This window comes from Amphiura filiformis, chromosome 12, assembly GCF_039555335.1.
Source record: "Amphiura filiformis chromosome 12, Afil_fr2py, whole genome shotgun sequence".
Classification (NCBI taxonomy): Eukaryota; Metazoa; Echinodermata; class Ophiuroidea; order Amphilepidida; family Amphiuridae; genus Amphiura; species Amphiura filiformis.
Window position 1 is genome coordinate 58,790,235 of NC_092639.1, and position 21,890 is coordinate 58,812,124.

Below are 21,890 nucleotides of genomic sequence, written 5' to 3' on the forward strand. Positions count from 1 at the left end.
CTAACGTTTGAATAAAGTGCTCAATCCCAAGAAGTTTGGACCTTCCAGAATAGAAGTCGTTACCCTGAGTTCAAAGCGATCGTCACACGACACAGTGGAGAAAATTTGGCTGTACAACCACCTCCTTGGAATGGAATAATTTACATTCCATGGTGTCAACAGCCAAACTATGCCAGAGTCGGCCTGTACTAACATAGATAGTCAGATAGTGCTCAACTGCATAACAGAAGCGTAATAATAACAACATATATTCATAGTTAGACTACCCTTTGAATAAAGTGCTCAATCCCAAGAAGGAAGAGCGTTAAAAAAATAAAGGGTTTAGACCTTCCAGAATAGAAGTCGTTACTCTGAGTTTCACGCCTAAATGCGATCGTCAGACGACACGGTGTAGACAATTTGTATGTAGCGAGACATTGTATATGGCAAAAATAATTCTTGATTTGATTTTTCCCTAAGATGAACAATTAGATACCATTTTAAAGAAAATCCGAGCATATTACGCTATTTATGATATTGATCCCTGAAGAGCCCCATAAAAATGACATTTGATCTTTTAATAAAAATTAGAGAATGTTTTTGAAAACTTTACGCAAACAATTTTAACGTGTTTTTTTTAAAGTGTTGATAAAAAAATTTGCCATAAATATTTTCCAATAACATTTTAACAGCATAAATTGTTGCTGTAACGTTGTTATATACTGTAAATTGTTTTAAAAACATTTTCTTGACTTTTTAATGTTATTAAAACGTTATGTACATAATCAAAAATACGATTATAACACGTTTATAAGATTTTGAACACATTTTTGTGTTTTTTGGTTAAGAAAGGTACATCACAAATAAGTTAAATTATACTTTTACTATTTTTATGGCCAGAGGGAGGAATACATTGGTGCGACCAGTTTTTTGAAATTTCACTGTAAAACATAAAATTTGAATCCCCTACCCCATTATGTCCTTTGTTTCATTATAGTTTTGTAATTTGAGTTGTGAGGATAATAACAACAACATCGGTTCTACTAATGAAGCAAGAAACATTGCTAATTCGAAAGTGACTACATGACACCATGTTCTGCAAACTTACCGACAAATCCACTTGTAGCGCTGCTGGTATCGCCCCTCCTGTTCACTACAATGTCTATCATTGCGGTAGACTCTGGAACAGTATACTCAGCACATCCTAGATAATACCATGTGCCTGATGATAGGAGAGGAGAAGAGAGGGGAAGAGAGGAGAAGACAGCAGATGGGAGCAGAGAAGAGCAGAGGATAGCAGAGGAGAGGAGAAGAGATGAAAACGACTTCATTTCATGCATCGTAAGCTTATTTTAATAATGAAATATTTTAGACATGCCAAAACTCTGCTGTGGCCAGAGTACATGCACATCGAAAGTGCTTATTTGCCAAAGATTGTATGGTATAATTGGAATATTCAGAAATAATTGCTGCAAATAAAGCTTACGACATCATAAAGAGTTAGGATCAAATTATCGTAAGTGCATCTTACATTTTGTCAATGTTTTGTTGATTGCAACACCATCGTCAGTGACAGTTACGATGATCGTACACTTAACAAGAATGAGTGTTCAGTGCAAGTGCCACCGTACGATGGTCCTGCACTAAACAAAAACGAAACAAATCTGAGAATGTACTTATGATTTCTTATTTGATTCATTACAAATCAATTACTCAATTCTAGCACATGATATCATCTTTAAAATTTTGATATCATCTTTAAATATATTTACAAAATCCATCAACTACCAACAATCGCCAAAACCTTTAAGATGGTCATGCACTCTGCCTCCGATGCATAATTTCCTCACATTAAAGTACTTTTATGAAATAAAAAATAAAAGAAGAAATGAAGTAGAAGATAAATACAGGGTGAGTAAAAAAAAGTGCAATAGAGCAAAGAATCGATATTTATATAAGAACCAAGTTGAACTTTCCCATTATTGAAAGTTTCTATAAATGCCACACTCAATAGTCACCTTCTCTGAAAAAATGAAGTGACTGGCTTCTACCGTTTAATTATTATGAGTCTTTTTGCTCCGATACCCAATTTCATTATTTGTCCACGAAGTACCATGTATTTTGAATGGGAGCACACAATGCACGATAAATGCACCAGCTCTGAAACTGATTTTAACTTAAATAAGGTTGATTTGTGCGTTATTTTTATTACTTTTTTCTGTTCAAACAAACTTTCTAACATTACTTTAAGTCCTTCATACCTCACTCGACTCCAACTCCCGTTTTTTTAATCCCAATATGTCCAACCTACTGGATATTTTGAAATTCACTCCACTTCAATTTGCGCGCATTTCATTTCGACATTTGAAAAACCCACCTACAAATTTATATGGTTTTGATAGAGAATAAACATCTATAAAATAAAGGGAAAATGAAAATAACAACAAATAATAATGTTTCTTCTCCTTAAACAAGACCAAGGGTAATTAACACTTTGGGTGCTCCATTTCATTTCAATGCCAACGAGGTTAAGAAATGACAGTGGTTCCAAATCTACCTTACACAGAGTGAGCTGACATTCAAATTTTAGATGTCTCATGGACAAACATTAAAATTGGGTATCGCTATAAAATGTGTCATAAAAACAAAACGGTAAATGATAATTGCTTGTTTTTTTCACACAAGATCACTAATGGATATGTTAATTGTAAAATGGTTTAAAACCTAAAAGGTTCAACTCGGTTCTTAAATAAAAACGGATGATTTGGAGTGGCCTCCGCTTGGGATGGGTCTGGTGTTTGTTCCTGGCTGTTGTGCGGGGTGGGACGCGTGTGGCGTCCGACGGGTGCATCATTTTGTTATGGATGTACAAGACTTTATCCTGCTGGCAGGTTAAAATTTGATTTTTAGTGCTTTTTAATCAAATCTTTTGGTGATTTTTTACATTGTAATTGGCCTATTTTATTTGTGCAAATTTCATATCTTTATGTCCTTGTAATAATATATTTTCCATGTGTCATGTTTATTTATATTACCATGTGCAATACTTGTGTATTTATTTAAAATGTTTTAAATTTGTGTGTTATTCTAAGTATTTAATTATAATTGTAATATTTCTCTGTAATTTGGCCCATGGCCACGATTGTGAAATAAATATATATGATATATGAAAAAGATTCTTTTCTCTATTGCACTTTTTTAGACTCACCCTGTAATAGAAGAAAAACCCCTCCTTTGCCATTTAGATCGGACTAAGATATTACTTACTTTTTATTCAAAGATTAAGAGGAAAATGTTCAATTGATTGATTGCAAGTTGCTCTTCTTTGGATTCTCATTATTTTTTCTACGGGCCAGATTATTTTGCACGTTAAAGTATTATTGGTCGAAGCAAACAAAACAAAATCGATTTTCCTTATCTAAATCAATATATTATTGAAAAAGACACTTTGATGTTTTGCAAAAGTTCATTCTACAAATCATACTATGAAAACTTGCTTGATTGATTATTGTTAATGAGTTATATACGTTTTACAAAAGTATTGTTTTTTTAGCCCTCTTTACAACATAACTCAAGAACCACTGGACTTACAAAGGTACAGTGTATATCTGTGATATTTGATTTCTTCCATACACACGCGCTATGAAAATGATCAATGCAATTTTGCCAAAGCGCACTACCATTTGCAAGATGCTGTGAACTACCAAATCACAACAGTTTAAAATAGTTGCTAACTTTAAGGGTCATTTATTAACAAATAGGTGAATGATGACAAAAAGAAACTAACCTATTGTGTCGGCATCATAAATCGATACTACGGCTGTCGTCAGGTCGCCAAGAGTTTCTGTAACGCTGGGTGCGACGACGTCTGGCCCAGGGTTTGAAAGGAAGATTAGAAAGTCTTCTGTGCCCTCAAATAAATCGTCGCTGTTAATCGTGATATCATGCGTCATAGTGAACTCATTAGCAGCAAAGTCTATTGTCACTGTCCCAAAATTAACATAATCCGCAGTTCCTGTTGCAGTCAGGCCTATAACTGTAAGATCTGAATAAAAAATATTTTAAATGCGAATTTTTCAATAGTTAATTTAGTGTCTGGGAGGGGTCACATCATCATCAACAAACTATCAGAATCAAGGGTCTTGGCTTTCTGTTTGAAAATCGCCTGGTAAAGACCAGAAATGAGTAATGTAGTGCTGATATTATCACAATCAGTGGTCTTTCAGCGCTCTGTTTTGGTAAATTTCTGGGGTCTTTGTGAGCTACGCTATCCCAAAAAAGGGTCTTCCCGGGAGAGCATGCCCGTATGGTCATTTTGTGTCACGTGCTCCCCCGGTGTCTTCCATGTATGCAGACAATGCGACACACATACCGTTTAATATGAACTTTACTTTACACTTATTAAACACCTACGAAGGTTGCTTCACATGGACTTCGCAAACTGAAGGAAACATCTCTCTCTCTCTCTCTCTCTCTATCTCTCACCCTAGGAGCTGTTATTGGTGTACAAGGGTACATCCGCCCTGTTTTGGAATATGTTGCCCGACTTTGGCATTTTGGTCTTATAGTAACCAGGTGGCCCAGCTTGAGAAAAATTCAGAGACGTGTTTGCAAATACATCATTAGCTACCCTCTAACTTAAAACGTTGTCTGAGTGAGACAAACCAGGTGGTGAGCGCCGTGCATTCTCTAAATTCAGTACATTTCCGTTGTCAACCGTGTAATTGAATGTGATTTTGACATTTTAAAACGCTTAATCACAAACAAGTAGGCCTATGCTAATAAATAATATTAATACAAGCTAAAACCGCTTGGGTTCGATAATGAACACCACAAAAACAGATTTTTTTGTCAAAATGTATGTCATGCAAGATCTTTGAACAGCGATGGTGAAGTTTTTGTGTATAAGTCTGCATTACCCGTCCTGGAGGTGACCGAGCTGGATTCCCCCTAGGAGCGAGAAGGTTTTGTGGGGTCAAAATTTATGGCAAAATCCTGTTTAAATATTAACATAATGATAAAGACCCGATTTAGTTGCACAAAATGATAGCCCTATTAGTAGAGAGAGGGAGAGCACAGTTGTTTGATGGCATGTAAAACTAATCGTATTTGCATCTTTATAAGGGGTAATCCCTTGTATAATGGTATTAGAACATCAGAAAAGAGAGAAACAAATGCCAAGGGAATTTTCAAAAAACTTTTTATAATGAAATGTAAGGAATAACTCATTATTATTTGGCTAAATTAAATTGAAATAGGCCTATATTTAAATAGCGCCCTCAATCAGCACACTAATGTACAGTTTATAGCATAAAAATAACCACAAAAAAGCAGAAAAAGATGAATAATTCGATATAGAAACGAAAATCTATGTTATAAATAGCTGCAAAATATATGTATATCAGTATGATAGCTATTGTCCAGGTCAATAATTGAACATTATATAATGTTTTGTTAGAAAAATTAATAAATGATCACATCAAACAACCGTGAGAGAGAGGGGGAGAACAGAGAAAAAAGAAATACTTCCATACCAACAAAAAATACCTGCAATTGTGTAGGCTGAAGCTGAAGCTGATTGACAGTTAATTAGAAATCCTTAGGTCTGAAAAAAACACTGCGCTAGTCCGAATTTGAAAAAAAACCCACTGCGCTAGTCCGAATTTGAAAAAAAAACACTGCGCTAGTTCGAATTTGAAAAGAAAAAAAACACTGCGCCAGTCCGAACATGAAAAACACTGCGTTAGTCCGATTCTGGAAAACACTGCGCTAGTCCGAATCATGTTGCTATCACCTCAATTTAGCACGTTAGCCATCTTGTCCTGTTTGCGAGGGCACCATAATATGTGACGTGTCATGTCAAAAGGAGACACTTTTGGGCAGGATCGTAAATGGAGAAACAGCCAAAAATCTGCCCGGGGGTAAATTTGTCACAATTTGGGTTTGTTGCGAATTTGTGATGTTATTAATGTTAAAAATATTGTCTGATAGTTTCAGACCGGAATATAACTGGCATCTTGTATTTTTTGAGACATTTTTCAACGTAATTCCTACTCTCAACATTGTCAATAATATTTTTAAAGGCCGATATCTCAATTTCCAATTTTATAATACCATAACTTACGAACTCAATATCTTCGCTTAGGAATGTCCGATTTCATTGGGGAAAACGGCATTGTGGAGCAAAATATCTCTTTATTTAAGATATGTAAAAACCTCAAAATTGATAACCTGCCCAAAAGTGTCTCCTTTTGACATGACACGTCACATATGTGTGCAAAAACCACCCAAGTCCTGGACTTGGGTAGTTTTTGGAATTCACATGCCTGCCTAAATATTTAATTCTAATTGTTCTTATGTGTATTTTTATATTGTAATTTATTGTATGTAATTTGGCCTACGGGCCACGAATTGGCAATAAAATAAAATATCAATCAATATCAATCAATCAATCAAAATCAACGTAGAGGGTGAATTTGGGTTGTTCTTTTATACATATGATAAGCCTATGTATAATAAACAACAATTTCCCATGCTTAACCCAACTTAACCCAAGTATGGACTTAGGTGGGTTTTGTATTCAGGTATTCATTCATCCCTTCGTTTCAATTACATGTATCGCTAAAGTATTTTAATTTAGAATTAGCCCGAGGTGGGAATCGAACCCACTAACTTCTTATGTTGGACCCTCTATGCCACCACGACACCGCCAGAGACGAGTTAATAGAGGGGTGATTTTAACCATGGCAAAATAAATCAATACTGCTCTGTCAAATAATATTAGCTATATATACGATGCCAAATCAAACAGAAGTATCGTATAATAATAAATTAAACTATTGTGCATATAAAGTAGAAAGTAAAATATTAAAGTAATAAATTATGAAAAAAATGCAGATGAGGCTGAAATTCGATATGACGCTATTCAGGGGTTCGTATCTCAACAGTTAATCTCAACTTCTTTCAAAAACCCAATTTTAAATTGGATTTTAATCTTTATTCAAGACATTTGCGGCACCAAAATATTAAAAATGGTATATGGAGAAAAACAAACTTACTTTATTAAGGCGGTTCTTCCAAGTACGATTTACGTGCCACAGTTTCGGAGAGGAATCCCCAATAAAACAATTAATGGTATTTTTGAGCAAAACAAGGTTAAGTCTTTCTAAATCCAATGCTATGTACTGAAAATGTGTTCAGTAAGGAAGACGTCCCGTCGATCATATGAAACATTTGACGTTTTGTGTTCAAAAACACAATATATTAGCTTATACACGGAAAAAAAACACATTCATATCTATAGACACAGCAAACTCGGTTTTTAATAAAATCATGCGGAAATTCGTTCTACTCATTTGTGTTACCTATTTGCCAAAGGAATTTGATTTTCGGACTGAAAAATATCAAAAAAGTCATCTTTTAATAATTCACCATAAAATTAGCATTATATCTCGAATTAAAAAAAAATCAAAATTATTTGATATCAGCAGGACATTCCATGTATTCAGAATGCAATTTGATGTGTCTGATGTACTCTCAGGCCCCACACAAATACTGTGCAAAGGTCCATACCCCAGCCCTTCACAAAATCAAGCTTACCGACTGATCCATCGGCGTGTGCATTTACGCCTTTTCGTATTATTCAATCTGCAATGTCCTCGTCCCTGTTGATGGTTCAGTGACAACATAGGACGCTCTATCCAAAATATACCAAGTTTGCGCTAGAACGGATTAAAACAAACCAACAATATCACTGAATAATTATGATGAATCAGCAAACTTGTCAATTTTTATATTTTATTTATTCGTTATTTATTCAGGAAATTCCATCAATACACATGTACTGGTCTCCCTGGAAGACCTGATTTTATATATATATATATATATATATACATAAACATGATAATAAGAATATAAGAAAAATATATTTTACAAAATGAAGGAATTAAACATGATACAAAACAATATGCAACGATGTATAGCTCAGATACACAACTTACAGACCAATTATTGCATTTTTAAATTCACCCAAACTCATTAAATTAAAATTGACACGAAGATTGGGAGGAAGCTTGTTCCAAGCAACTGAAGATCTATAAAGGAAAGTTTTCTTTCCAGAAGAGGTTTTCCATATTGGAACAACCAAACTGTTTTGCGCTTGACCCCTTGTGCATTTGGAATGAGTAGAATGAGTGAAAATAAAATTTAAAGAAATATACTCAGGAGCAATGTGTGTGAGACATTTTTAAAATAAGTAATTGATGCTCCCATCTACAGCCAAGTATACAATAACTATATAGGCCAACCTCCCGGGCTACCTGTAGTTGCGAGAGTAATAGTTACATGATAGCGATACTGTAATTCCGGTGTATTACCACTAAATTTTAGTACAATAAGCATTCATAAGAGGTGACCCTCCAAAGCATTTCATCGTGTCGTCTGACGATTGCCTTTTTAGGTATGGAACTCAGAGTACTGACGGAAGTATTACCTGTTTGCAAAGGAGTTTAATTGTCGCACTTCAAGGACTGTTAATTAAATGACCAAAATGTACATTTTAAATAATTTGCCATAATCCTCTTTGAACTATGGCGGGCACAAAATGAGAGGGCGTACTTTGAAGTGAGTAATCTTTTGTCAGGTGAAAAGCATACAAAAGATTCACTCACTGCAAAGTACGCCCTCTCCTTTTATTCCCGCCATATTTCAAAAAGGTTTATAGAATATTATCATGAATTTAAAATTTCAGAAATATTCTTCGTATTATGAAAAACCCACATGTAAAACTTCCAATGAGACCCCTTAAATGTGCATGCTAAAATTTTTAACGTTCACCAACAATTTTCGGAACAAATAAAAATGGTACTAACTGTCACAATCGCAGGCTTTATTTTCAACTGGAGGTGTAGAATCATCGTCCACGATGTTAACGGTGATTGACTCGAAATTGGTATCAAACATGCATGGGTTCTCATCGTTGTCCTCGCAGTTTTCGAAAGTCAAAGTTAATGTGAAGGTTTCGGTATTTTCAGGAAGTGAATCTCCTAATATTGTTATGGAATTATCGCCACATCTCGCCCCTTGGCCCGCTATATTGTTTATTTCAATTATTATTGGATCCGCTCCCTCGTCAAAGTCTGCTGCTTCTGTTGGGTTAGCGCCACCACTATGATCTATGGTCACAACTGTGTACATACGAACAAGAAACAAATAATTAAGAGAATAAAATATAGGATTTTGTCTTTTGCCTATCCAATAGCGTGTCATAATGGATGAGCTCGCCAATAATTTAAGAAGTGGATGTCGGCGCAGCCGGTATCCACCACGATAAAAATATTGGCCAGAAATAATCATTATAATACCAGTGGAAGTTCTTGACTTTGCTTTCGTTGTTTTATAGTACGTGATATCTATACTCTCCCCGTCAACGGCAGGAAAATGCCAATTATAAGAAAGGTCTATACTCTTTTGTTGAATACTACGAATTAGAGCTGGGCGTTGCATGAAGTCAGGTAAACATCATGGTAAAGGACTAGGTCACAAGAAGTGCGGGTTACGTCTGTTGATAGCACCTGCCAATCAAGAAATGTTGAGTCTTACCATAGATAGTGAAAAGGAGCACTCTTTACTTAACCACTGAACGGACAACTATTGTAGGCCATTTAGGACCTTGGGTCTTCAAATCATGGGTTCCAATTATGGTCTACTGCATATTTCATGATTTGGTACTTCACAACTTGCATACACTTTAGATGAGTATATAGTGAGGGCCGTCTGGTTTAATGTACGCTACGATATCAAAATTGGGACCATTAGGGAGAGCGTGGCGCAATGGTTATGGTACTTGCCTTTAGTGCATGAGGTCCCGGTTCGATTCCCGGCGGTGGCGATTTGCTGGGATATTGACTTGGAAAAAAAGTCTGAAATTAATTGGCAACTTCTGTAGATTAAATTCAGACTTCCGCTCTCCCCATGGTTCATTTAGAATTGGGTAAATGAATCATGAAAGTACTCCGTCCTTCGGAGGGGACGTTAAGCCGTCGGTCCCGTGTACAGAGAGCCATACCTGTACATGTATCTCGCAGCCAGTTTCGAAAAGAGTAGGGTGTTAACCCCTGACTGTTCCCAACCCGTCCCGGTGTTCAAATGGACCCCAATGGAAATAAGCTTCAATAGAGGCTTTCTTGGGTTATCCAGGGTTGTCAAAACCCGAACAAATCAAATCAAAATACAACAACGGTTTGGAATAATGGTCTTTCAAAAGGGGGTCGGTAATTATATTTTTGATGTGCTTGCATAATTAACTCTTATGTATTTTAAATTAGAGAGTTCTGAATATGAGAAAATCGTGCTTGAAATTGCACATTTCCCACTGATAACTGTTACACATTTAAAACTGTATAACAGGGAATTGGTGGCACGTCTAACATCTAACTGACGTTAGAGCAACTGTACTGAAGCAACCGGATTCCATAAATCCTAAGTTATCTTATCATTTTCTTTATTTTTATATCTTTACATTTTCAGACTACTAGGAATACTACTTGTGTTCCTGACTTACAAACTGAACCACATTTTTTGCAACTTTTCAAAAAATATATTATTGTAATATACTTACAAAATTTGGCACCACTAGGATTTGGAGGTCCTTTACAAAGACAGAAATTGAAATCTATATCCGGGCCAGTGGTTTCAGTAATCTCGAACGTTGTTCCTGCGCATTCCATGAAACCATACACTGAAAAGAATATTACAAGTAAACAAGTAAATTAATAGAAGTGGACAGATCTGTTAATTTCCATCGGTTAAGTCTATGAGGGGGGAGGTATTGTTATCTGGGGACCCATGCTAGATCCGGGGTTCCTGGAGATAACCCCTACTGACACCAGTAAAAATAGACCCCCTAGCGGGACCAGTACCCAGACCAGTATAAAAACACACCACTAGCGGAAGCAGATTTCTATTATCCTAAACGGGACTAGTTTTCGCTGGGAGTTACAATGAAAATCCCAGAATGCACAAATACAACTACCCCGGGAGTTGGTCAATTCCATTGTGGCCTGTACACCATCCGCGATAATAAAAACGCTTAAAATGGTAGTTTTTCGTGGCTTACGCGCGTATCGTGTTTAGGGTGTCAAAAACATGAAAAATTGGAAAAAGGGGTAGCAAAATTGCAATTGCTATACGCGGAAATGAAATTTAGGGTATGAAATTTGATGCAAGGAATAAAATCCCTGTTTAGGGTATGAAAACAGGCGCGTGTTACCTGTTTAGGGTATCGTTTTAGCCAAGGGTTAAATCCTTGTTTAGGGTGCTTTTCAAAAGATGATTGATGATTATCAATGCCCCCCGAAAAAAATTCCTGGCGCCGCTACTGCCAGAATCTAAGTACCCCCGTGTACGAGTTTAAAAGAGCAATCAGGTACACTTGAATGTAATTTGTTTTGCATGTATGAATTTAGACTGTCGATTTCCGTTTAATGGGATAAACGGTTTAAAGTGAAAGCCCCACTTTTGTTTCAAGTTCCTTGGGGAATTAGTCAAGGTTAAAATTTATCCATGTAAATTCTGTTCTGTCTGTCATCAAAGTAACAGGTGTATTATCAGTTCTTCTGTGGAGAACTGACCAAGTGGGGCTTCCTGTTTAAGGTTAATTGGGATATATATATAAAATCAAGGCTAATTTGGATATTATTATGGCTAATTAAGTTTACATGGATTTGATTGAATGGTCAAAAATCACGTATTTTAGCTATTTCCAATTTCCATAATTAATAACAATCCCTTCAAAAGGGATGCACAGGCAAAGGATGAATTACAATGAGTAACATCAGAACTTGCACTTAAGGGGGTACTACACCCATTGCATTCAGAAAAAGAAATTGGACAAAGTGGTATGCAAAATGAAGGGGCAAATCTTCTCGTTCAATTGGTGGCATCAGTATCAATGACGCGTACATACTTCTAATGGTATAAGCCAAAAAGTGGTACATCACTGATGTTTTAAATTCACTTCATTTTGGAAAGCTTACTATCAACGGATTTCGTTAAAAATTTGGATATGTGTTGCTAACACATTAGGGAAATAATGTTGATATGTAAAATGGGAATAATTGGTCCCTGATTTCTTTTATGACTTCATGAACTTGGTGCTCCACAACTATCAAAAAACGAACCGGTTAAAATGCATCTATTTTCAATTTTGAGCTATATTTTGTATTTTGAACTTGCGACACTATTTCACTGAAACTTAATTAAGCCATAGGTAATAGGTTACCACAACCACACTACAGCAATGTTAAAAAAGATTGTATTTTTTGTCACCTATACCACCATATTAGGTAGTTTTCCGTAAGCTTCATTTTTGTGATTTTGGTAACTATTTTATATTTATTTGCCCAATCCATCTCAACTAGGCAATCTAAATTGTACTCACCATTTGCATCCCAAGGTATTTTAGTATATCCACCTCACACATTTCCATTATATATCCAGTATCAGACAAAATATCAAAATTGATGCCTCATTATGACATGTATGATATCACAGACTATCACATGTATTCAAAATTGATGCCTGAATTTGACCTGAACCAATTGACCTATAACCTGACCTTTGATGACCTGATAGCCTTTTTTAATCTCTTTTCCTAACAACACATTATAGAAGATACATACATGGGGTAGTATTAAATTGTCTATGTGGAAGAGATTAGGCGTATTTAATTTATTCAGTGTTATAATCAGTGAGTACATTTCTATAGATAGTATAACAAAGGTTTTAATGTATTCTATTCATGTATTCTACTTGGACATGTTCAATAGAATAAATTATGGTTTGTTATGAAACACACTTCTCAGTTACTAGGATACAGTAAACAAAAAATATATAGGGCTAAAATGACTTACTAAAATGGTTTTAAAACACTTTGTATGTAGTTATATTTTATAAGTTCATGACATGAGGTGATGAACATATTTATGTACTTTATAAATTTGCAAAAAAAAAAAGAAGAGGGGTACTAATGAAAATCAGGGTATTATTCCCCCTTAATTGTTTTTAAATAGCAGTTTTTCTCTGGTTCCAACCTTGAATAACATGAAATTTAGGGTTTTCCGTTTAATGGGATAAACGGTTTGAACGTAACACCCCAAAAACAAAACAGAGCTAGCAATGCATACTAATTCAATGTGATAGAAGCAAAAGTATCAAAAAAAGAGCAATTTTAGTTTTTTTAGTAGCAGTATTTCTCCGGTTTCCAAACATGAATAACAAGTAATTTAGGGCCTATAACTATAACAAAATGGGTGGGCCTCAAAAATCGGGTCGGTCGATCGAGTGCTTTGCATGAGTGTAATGCCCAAATACAAAAAAAAAACAACGTTGACAACGTAAAGAAATCAGCAAGTTTAAAAAACCCACCTCGGCTCACTTTTTGAAACTTGGTCCCATTTGTAAAAGGTACTGATTTTAACTTTATCATAATTATTTATATCAATCTAAAGCATTTCCAGAAGTCTATCTTTAATGTGCAGATGCGATAAAATTTGTAAGCTTTCTGGAACGACCTGAAAGGTTATTATCTTGTTCTTGTATGGTAAGCCAATATCCTATTGTGTTTTGTTTTATAATAATCATGATTAATGATTGAATTAAACGAATAACAAGTAGGCTTGTAATCTTGTTGGAAACGCTGTATTCTGTTGAAATAAAATACAAACACTGATTTGCTGTTGGTGTTCAAAATGGGACCAAGTTTCAAAAAGAGAGCCGAGGTGGGTTAGATTTGCTGATTTCTTTACGTTGTCAACGTTTTTTTGGTAGATTTCTTTTCTTTTTATGAATGTAGCCAAGCAGCTCCAAGCTTGGAAAGTCATCAGGTTACGAAGTGCTCCATAAAACGAATAAAACGAAAAATAGATGTTTGAAGTTGCTATTCTTGATTCATGACAATAAATTAAACAAAACTTTATCAGTCGTTTATTTTTTAAACTTGCTCGTCGCGCGTGACTGTAATGTTAAGAGGCGTACACAATGATCAATATACATTTTAATATACTTTAATTATTCAAGGCAACGTAAAATGTAAAGAAAATGTAAATTATGAACAACACACACCCAATGTTGACAATGCCAGAGATCTTTCGCGGTTTGTGGTCTTAATTTGTTGGATATCCATATTTCGCAGTTTGTGGTTCTTTGTAATCGATAGGCCTGCAGGCAATCTAGTTGGATATCCAAATTTCGCGGTTTGTGGTTCTTTGTGGTTTTAATTTCCCTCATCAAGCCCTGCCCTCTATCGGGAGCTAATTTATAGTTTAAGCTTGTTGGATATCCATATTTCGTGGTTTTGGTTCTTTGAAGCCCTGTGGGGCAATTGTTGCATATCCAAATTTCGCGGTTTGTGGTTTTTTTTATAATAGATAGGCCTGCGGGCAATCTGCTTGGATATCCAAATTTCGCGGTTTGTGGTTCTTTGTAATCCTGCGAGGCAATCTAGTTGGATATCAATATTGAGCGGCAGTTGTTGTTGATCTTTCGCAGTTTGTGGTCTTAATTTGTTGGATATCCACATTTCGCAGTTTGTGGTTCTTTGTAGCCCTGTGGGGCAATCTAGTTGGATATCCAAATTTCGCGGTTTGTGGTTCTTTATACACTGCAAAATTCCTGGCGGCAGAGTGACTACATCGCACTGGAACTCTGAAGTCACTACCGCCGTCACTCCAGAATAACCTACCCTATGGTGGCCGACAGATTCACTACAGGAGAGTGACTACATCGGAAACAAGGCAGTAGGGTACTATGCAGCAGTGTCATCACGTAGTGACTACAACTGCTAGCCTCCGATGTGTTACCTGCTCGATGCCGCATCGGCGACTCATAATGTACACCACCGACTAGATTCCGACAGTGGTCCACATCTTGTAGTCACATCAAAGTGACTTCCGTAGCCAGTGCCCCATGCGTCGCCTGCTCGGTGCCCAGTCGGCGAACTTCAAGGTGACTACGCTGCCGAAAGGTCGTTGACCGAACCCTGTTATGAGTTCGAACACTCTGGGGACGCGCGCGTATATCTACCAAATACGCGCTGATGATGACAAATACGCGTATCATGCTTGTTTACTGCTTGTACACGCTCATGAATGGAATGAGTTGGTTTTATAATTAATTGATTGATGCATGCTGATGTACAGTGGGTCTGTGGTTCTACTGCCGTCTTTGTTTTTTGTTTTGTTTTTATCGTGCTTTTGAATTCTTTATCATTTATATTTCAACTGTGAGACTTCCGATTCATTTTGTTTCATTTATTTATTGTTCTCTTTTATAATATTTTAATTCTTTTCGTGCTGCCTGTTTAATAATCTCATCAACTGTGTGTGTTTTATTTGCAGTTCTTGTTCTTGGGTTATTTGTTTGTTTCACGCGTATCGGGCTTGCGAAGTACGCTCTTACTGACTAGATATAAAGCGTAAAATACGCACTCACTGACTAGATACGAAAATATATCAGGTTTGCGGTGTTCTTTGATATTTCCCTTAGTGGTATGATAAAAGTAGGCCCTAGGCCTAGGCCTAAATGTGAATACAAAATCAAACATGTTTGTTTGATGAAAAAAATATAATATCACAATAGCAATGGATGTTCGAAATGGTGCTATTCTTGATTTATGACAATAAATTGGTTAATAAAACATTTAACAAAAGTGGTGGGAAGTTTCGAACTTCGCCACAGGGACGTCCCGATATAACGAGGTGTGAAAGTGGAGTACTTATTAATATGAATGTATGCTGTGGTCCGGAAAGAACAAAAGAAAGTCTAATGACCAAAGAAGTTCTTGTGGAATTCCACAAGGCTCGATACTTGGGCCGTTATTGTTTATTTTATATATGTCAATGAACTGCCTAAATATGTTAATGTAAAGGTGAGCATTTATCATACCACTAAGGGAAATATCAAAGAACACCGCTAACCTGATATATTTTCGTATCTAGTCAGTGAGTGCGTATTTTACGCTTTATATCTAGTCAGTAAGAGCGTACTTCGCAAGCCCGATACGCGTGTACGGCGAGGTACGCGTATAAAGGCGACTCGCGTAAACCGGGCGCGTAAAATGCACGCAATCTGTAATACGCGGAACAGTCATCTATTTTTGCAAAGTTTTTTCTATTTAGCAGCAATTAAAATGTTTAAAAACGTAATTATTTCCAAATTTAGAATGACTTAGTGGTATGATAAATTCGTTATTAGGTTCAGCGTCGGTATGGTACGGGAAATTATCGTGCGCTCAGTGTCATACTGGGTTCAGCCTTCGGCTTCACCCAGTATGACACTTCGCGCACGATAATTTCCCGTACCATACCTCCGCTTCACCTAATAACTAATAGTATGCTGACGATACAGCAATTTATTATTATTCAAAAGATGTTAATGATATTGTTAGAATACTAAATATTGATTTAAATAATGTTGACAACTGGCTTGCAAGTAACAAATTGAGTCTTAATGTTGACAAACCCCACTTTATGTTAATTGGTACTCCACAAAAACTTGCAAATTTATGAAATGATGATCTTAATGTAAACATAAAAGGAACCCGTCTTCAAAGGGTTAATCATTGTAAACACATTGGCATTGAAGTTGATGATAAACTGCTATGGAACAATCAGATTGACCAAGTGAGAAAGAAAGTTTTAACTGGTTTGTATTTTCTAAGGAGATCCGCTAATTTTATCCCCAAACACCATCAGTGTCTACTTTATAAAAGCATTGTTGCCACTCACTTTGACTATTGCAATGTTGTTTGGGGAAGATGTAACAAAACCCTTAGTAATAAACTTCAAGTCTTACAAAACAGAGCAGCAAAAATTATTACAGGTGTAAGTAGATATGAGTCAAGTACAGAAGCTTTAAATGTTTTAAACTGGAAAAATCTTGAAGGAAAGTTATACATAAACGAAGCAGTTACAATGCATAAAATTGTAAACAATCAAGCACCAAAATATCTGTGCAATAGATTTGTTAAAAAAGAAACTTGTTATAACACCAGAAATAAAGATGTTTTTATCATGGATAAGCCAAATACTGAATATAAGAAGCGTAGCTTTGGTTATAGAGGTGCTCAACTGTGGAACTCGATTGATGACAATCAATGTGCAATGTGCAATGTGAAGCATGTGCAATGTGAAACATTTTAAACAACTTATTTCTTAATATTTGTGAATAATTTATCATTTTGTATATTTTATATTGTTTAATATCTGTATTATTTATGTAATAGTGATCTTGATGATGTGTTTTAATAAGTTAAATTTAATTTGTATATAAATCGTATATGATGTATGGATCTCGGGTATGGATGATGCGTGTTGAGGGGATGAAAGGGTTTAACAATATGCTTGGTGAGTTGGGGTGTGCGTGTATGTAAGTGAGGGGTGAGTGGGGTGTATGTTGTTTCATGGTGGGAATATGTGTGCTTGTATGAAGATGAGCGTAGGTGCTACTTTTATAGTATTTTATATTAATATGAAATTTCTGTATTTTTGCAATAGTGGGCCTGCAAATTATCACGATGTGTTTTAATAATTTACTAGCGGGTACCCGCGCTTCGCGCGGGCCCCCGCTAGATGAGTAAACGGGAGCGGTTAGTAAATGGGAGCGGTTAGCATAAACGATGGAAAATGGTAATCATGACAATTGGTATCGATTTAACAGCTCAATTATTAGGGCCTACTCGGTCAGTGATGTGGTACAATTTGTTGCCTCCATTTTGCAAACGATTTCCTTTAGCATAATCTTTTGCGTAATTTGTGTACCAAACACCCTTTTGACTTATTTTTTTCTTTCAGTTTCTCTCTCTCTATCTCTTTCCATTTCTTGCTTTCCCGTAGAGGCGTGGGCAGCACATTGAAAGGGGGGGAGGTTGTTCAGTTCCCCGCATGGAGTCTGATTAGGAGTGTGAAGGGCAAATTTTTTCCCGCGAATCCCCGAATGACCAACAAAGTGGGGGGGGAATTGCCCGCCTGCCCCCCCTTTTGCGCGCACCACTGCTTTCCCGTTATTTCATTCCAATTCTCTCCTTTTTATTTTCTTGCTTGTTCCCTTTCTTTCTTTCTCTCTGTCTCTCTCTCTCTAGCTCTTTCTTTCTTTCTGTCTGTCTGTCTGTCTTTTTTAGTCTTTCCCATTCTTTCTTTTCGTTTCTCTCACCCTTTCTCTTTCTTGCTTGCTTTCTTTCTTTCATTCTTTCTTTCTTTCTTTCTTTCTTTCTTTCTTTCTTTCTTTCTTTGTCTTTCTTTCTGTCTTTCTTTCTGTCTGTCTTTCTTTCGTTGTCTTTCTTTCTGTCTGTCTGTCTGTCTGTCTTTCTTTCCGTCTTTCTTTCCGTCTTTCTTTCTTTCCGTCTTTCTTTCTTTGTCTTTCTTTCTTTGTCTTTCTTTCTTTCTTTCTTTCTGTCTTTCTTTCTGTCTGTCTTTCTGTCTTTCTTTCGTTGTCTTTCTTTCTGTCTGTCTGTCTGTCTTTTTTTCTTTGTCTTTCTTTCTTTCATTTTTTCTTCGTGCGAATTTGTTCCACTTTTGCACGCATGTATGTGGCCGTTTCTTTCTTTCATTCGTTCGTTCTTTCTTTTAAATTTGTTTCTTTTTCATCAAGTAGGCCTATACTATAGCAACATTGGGTTTCAAGAAGGTTGAGTTACATAGGCGTAACTTCAGGTGGTGGGGGGGGAAATGGTAATTATGGCAATTGGTATCGCTTTTACCAGCCCAATAACGCGTGTTTGCATATTAGAATTTGACCAAAACACAAATCCATTTTGCGTATTTTTGGTAGGCCATACCTTTTTTTAACTTTCTTTCTTTCTTTCTTTCTTCCTTCCGTCCTCACTTTCTTTCTTTCCTACCCTTTCCCACCATTTATTTATTTATTTCTCGCCAGGGCTCCTTGTCATTAAACCTTTCTTTCCTTTCATTTCTTTCTTTATTTTCCTTCGTTCTCAGTCCTTCTATCTCTCTTTACTTTTGCTCACATCATTTCTTTTACTAATTCTTTCTCATTTTCCCTCTCTGTGTCTTTTTCCTTCTATCTATATCTCTTACGTTAGGTTTTTCTTTCCCTTTCTCCTACTCTGTCTTTCTTCCTCTCTAGGCCTACTCAAGTTATAGTCAAAGGCATCAAAACTCAAAATTTATTTTCAAATTACAAATTTACATACCTTTAAATCAGTTGCGTGTAGCGTGATATGGACAGGCATGTGCCTCCAATCGATCTGAACATTTAGAAAATTCCACAGGAAAATTGCCGAAAAACTGCGGCCATCAAGCCCCCCCCCCCCATGGTCGGTGACCCCCCCTCAATATGATGACATAACTGCTTAAAATCTTCTAACGGTAATAGCATTTACATTGTTTACCGTCGCAATTTTCGTACCGTCTTGAGGTTGACGCGTGCTCGCTCGCTGGGTTGCTATGCGTGTGTGCGTATTACTGTGCGTAGGCCTATAGCATGGCAACGAAATGACGGGCCACCATTGGTTGATCCACCCAATAAATCCAAATAATTATTTGTATTTATTAATTTATCTATTTATCTATGCAATTACCATTCATCTGGAAATGCTAGAACTTATTTATTTATCTATTTATTAATTTATTTGTCATCTATAATCTCTGACATGATACCGATGAATCGATCAGTTCCTCTTCAAAGTATCGATTATCGGCAAGTTCCTCTTTAATAGTATAGATTTCCTAATAATATTTTGTATGTTTTTGTGCAATAGTGGTGTTGATGATGTATTTTAATAATTTAAATATAACTTGTACATAAATCATATTATAACGTTTTATTGTGAAAGATGTATGGAGGATGTGTGTTGAGAGGGTGAGAGAGGAGTGCATGTGAGAGTGTGGCTGTATGAGGAAGAATGCAGGGTTACTATTTTATTTATTATATATATTTTGTCTTTTAGTAAAAGATCGTATTAATTTTAGTTTTTAGTCTATGTACACTAATATATTATATTTTAAATTAACTTGTGTTTGTTAGTAATATTTTTAATATCCACACGGACATGTGGAAGAACAATACTGTATTGAACATGTTTTTACCGTGTATAAATAAAGCTATTATTATTATTATTAATTGTGAAAAACTTGATCTGTTGGCGAATGGGATCCAGAATTTGTATGTAGGGTATCCAGGAAAATGCTAGGGTATATTTGAGAGTGAATCTGAAAAAGTAATGCGACAGTGTCAGCCATGTATGGCTGTAGCAGTGTCGAAAGATTGTGGATATCAGTATGATTAGCTATGATTTGCCACTAATTTTGGCTATGAAATACCGCGTGAAATAAAGCAAGAATGTTTGTTTATTATCAAATTGATTGACTGTAAGATTGGTGTGACCTTTTGAAATAATGAGTTATTAAAATATGACACTTTGGACAGTAAATAAGATTTAGCATGGTTTTAGATATATTTTGTACCCAGCGAAAAAAAATCATAGAACAATAGCGTTTTGTTCCGTGTAAATATAGTCTCGCGGTGCATCTGTTTATTCTTCTTTATCAGTCGGTTTTTTTTAACTTGCTGGTCATGCTACCGCGTGACTCTAATGGTGGACTAAAATACCATATGAAAGGCTAATCCTGAAAAGCTTTAATCACAGTAAATATTTGAGTTTGTCGCACTTCGTGGAACAATCGGCCCTTAAAAATAATATATACGGTACCCCGAGAACCGCTAAAAACTGCTCAGTAAAACCCACCTGGCCAGTAAACATTATACAATCGGCCCGATACTGGCTCTATAAAAGCTGCTATAATGGACCAAGAATGGCAGCCTGTATTGGTCCGGTACGGTCGTGCACACGGGCATTCGACTGGCCCAATAGATATTGCCAGCACTGGGCCAAAATGGGTTGAAATTGGCCCAGTACAGATCCAATTTATTCAATACTGTACTGGGCCAATATAATATTGCCAATATATTCCCATTATGAAACCGTAAGTAAACAGTAATGGTCCAATTTTGGTCCTTTTTATTTTATTTTATTTTTTGGTCCACGTCTAGCTGTGCAGTGTTCTTCTATTCCTCTTTTACCTGGTTCAGGCATTATTGGTCAGTTTCACCTGTTCAACCAGATATTTCCTTTGAAAAGGAAACTTACTTGCACTCAGCATAATTGAATTTGTATTACCTGATGGGCAAAGTATTTAAGTTCGATAACAAACTAAGCTCACAAAACTGAGCCATTGATAAATGAAATATATATTCTATGGTGTCATCAGATAACAATTATGCCTTGCTCACGTAGATTCTTTACAAGGCAGTAAATGAAATATTCGGAACAAGCGTAAACTCGTTGCCTCTTCTTTATAATAATAACATGTGGCCCTTCAAAATGAAGGTGATAATGATCAAATATTGTATTTTGATAGTAAAAATGTCAGGGTTTCAAAACCACGCCCACATTAATGCAACATTGTGCCAATACAGGGCCGGTACTCTGGGCCTACAAGCCCGGCCAACAAGTTTCTGCCGCAACTGGGCCAGTATGTACATGCCGGCTCGATGCCATATTCAGGTAGTCTTCAATTGGCCCAATAATGGGCCAAGTACGGCACACAACTTATCCTGATAAGAAAACGGCGGCCAAACATTAACCAGTATCGGATTTGTACTGGCGTTATTCCGTCAGCCGTGTCCGGTATTGCCAGAAGTAGACCGGTTTAAGCCATTACTGGGCCAATATTACAATGTTTTGCTTTGGCCGTCACGATTTTTGATGTAGCGCAGTTTTCAAGGATGGTCACGGTCAAAAGAATTTGGATATTATTAAGGATATTTAATTTTAAATACTAGTAATTTGGATATTTATGGCTAATTTGTAATTTGGATATTTCAGATAATTTGGT

The 21,890-nt window shown here is 36.2% G+C and overlaps 1 protein-coding gene across 1 annotated transcript in view; it reads right to left on the minus strand.

Moving 5' to 3' along the window:
• The window catches only part of LOC140166953 (FRAS1-related extracellular matrix protein 2-like), a 30,573-nt gene extending 9,418 nt beyond the window's left edge, over positions 1 to 21,155 (minus strand). The window contains exons 1-5 of the mRNA XM_072190436.1: positions 21,143 to 21,155; positions 10,598 to 10,717; positions 8,850 to 9,164; positions 3,767 to 4,024; positions 1,088 to 1,201 (exon numbers count right to left, since the gene is read on the minus strand). Coding sequence (XP_072046537.1) covers positions 1,088 to 1,201; positions 3,767 to 4,024; positions 8,850 to 9,164; positions 10,598 to 10,717; positions 21,143 to 21,155 — 820 coding nt within the window. The remainder of the gene's footprint in view (positions 1 to 1,087; positions 1,202 to 3,766; positions 4,025 to 8,849; positions 9,165 to 10,597; positions 10,718 to 21,142) is intronic.
• Between the last annotated feature and the right edge of the window lie 735 nt (positions 21,156 to 21,890).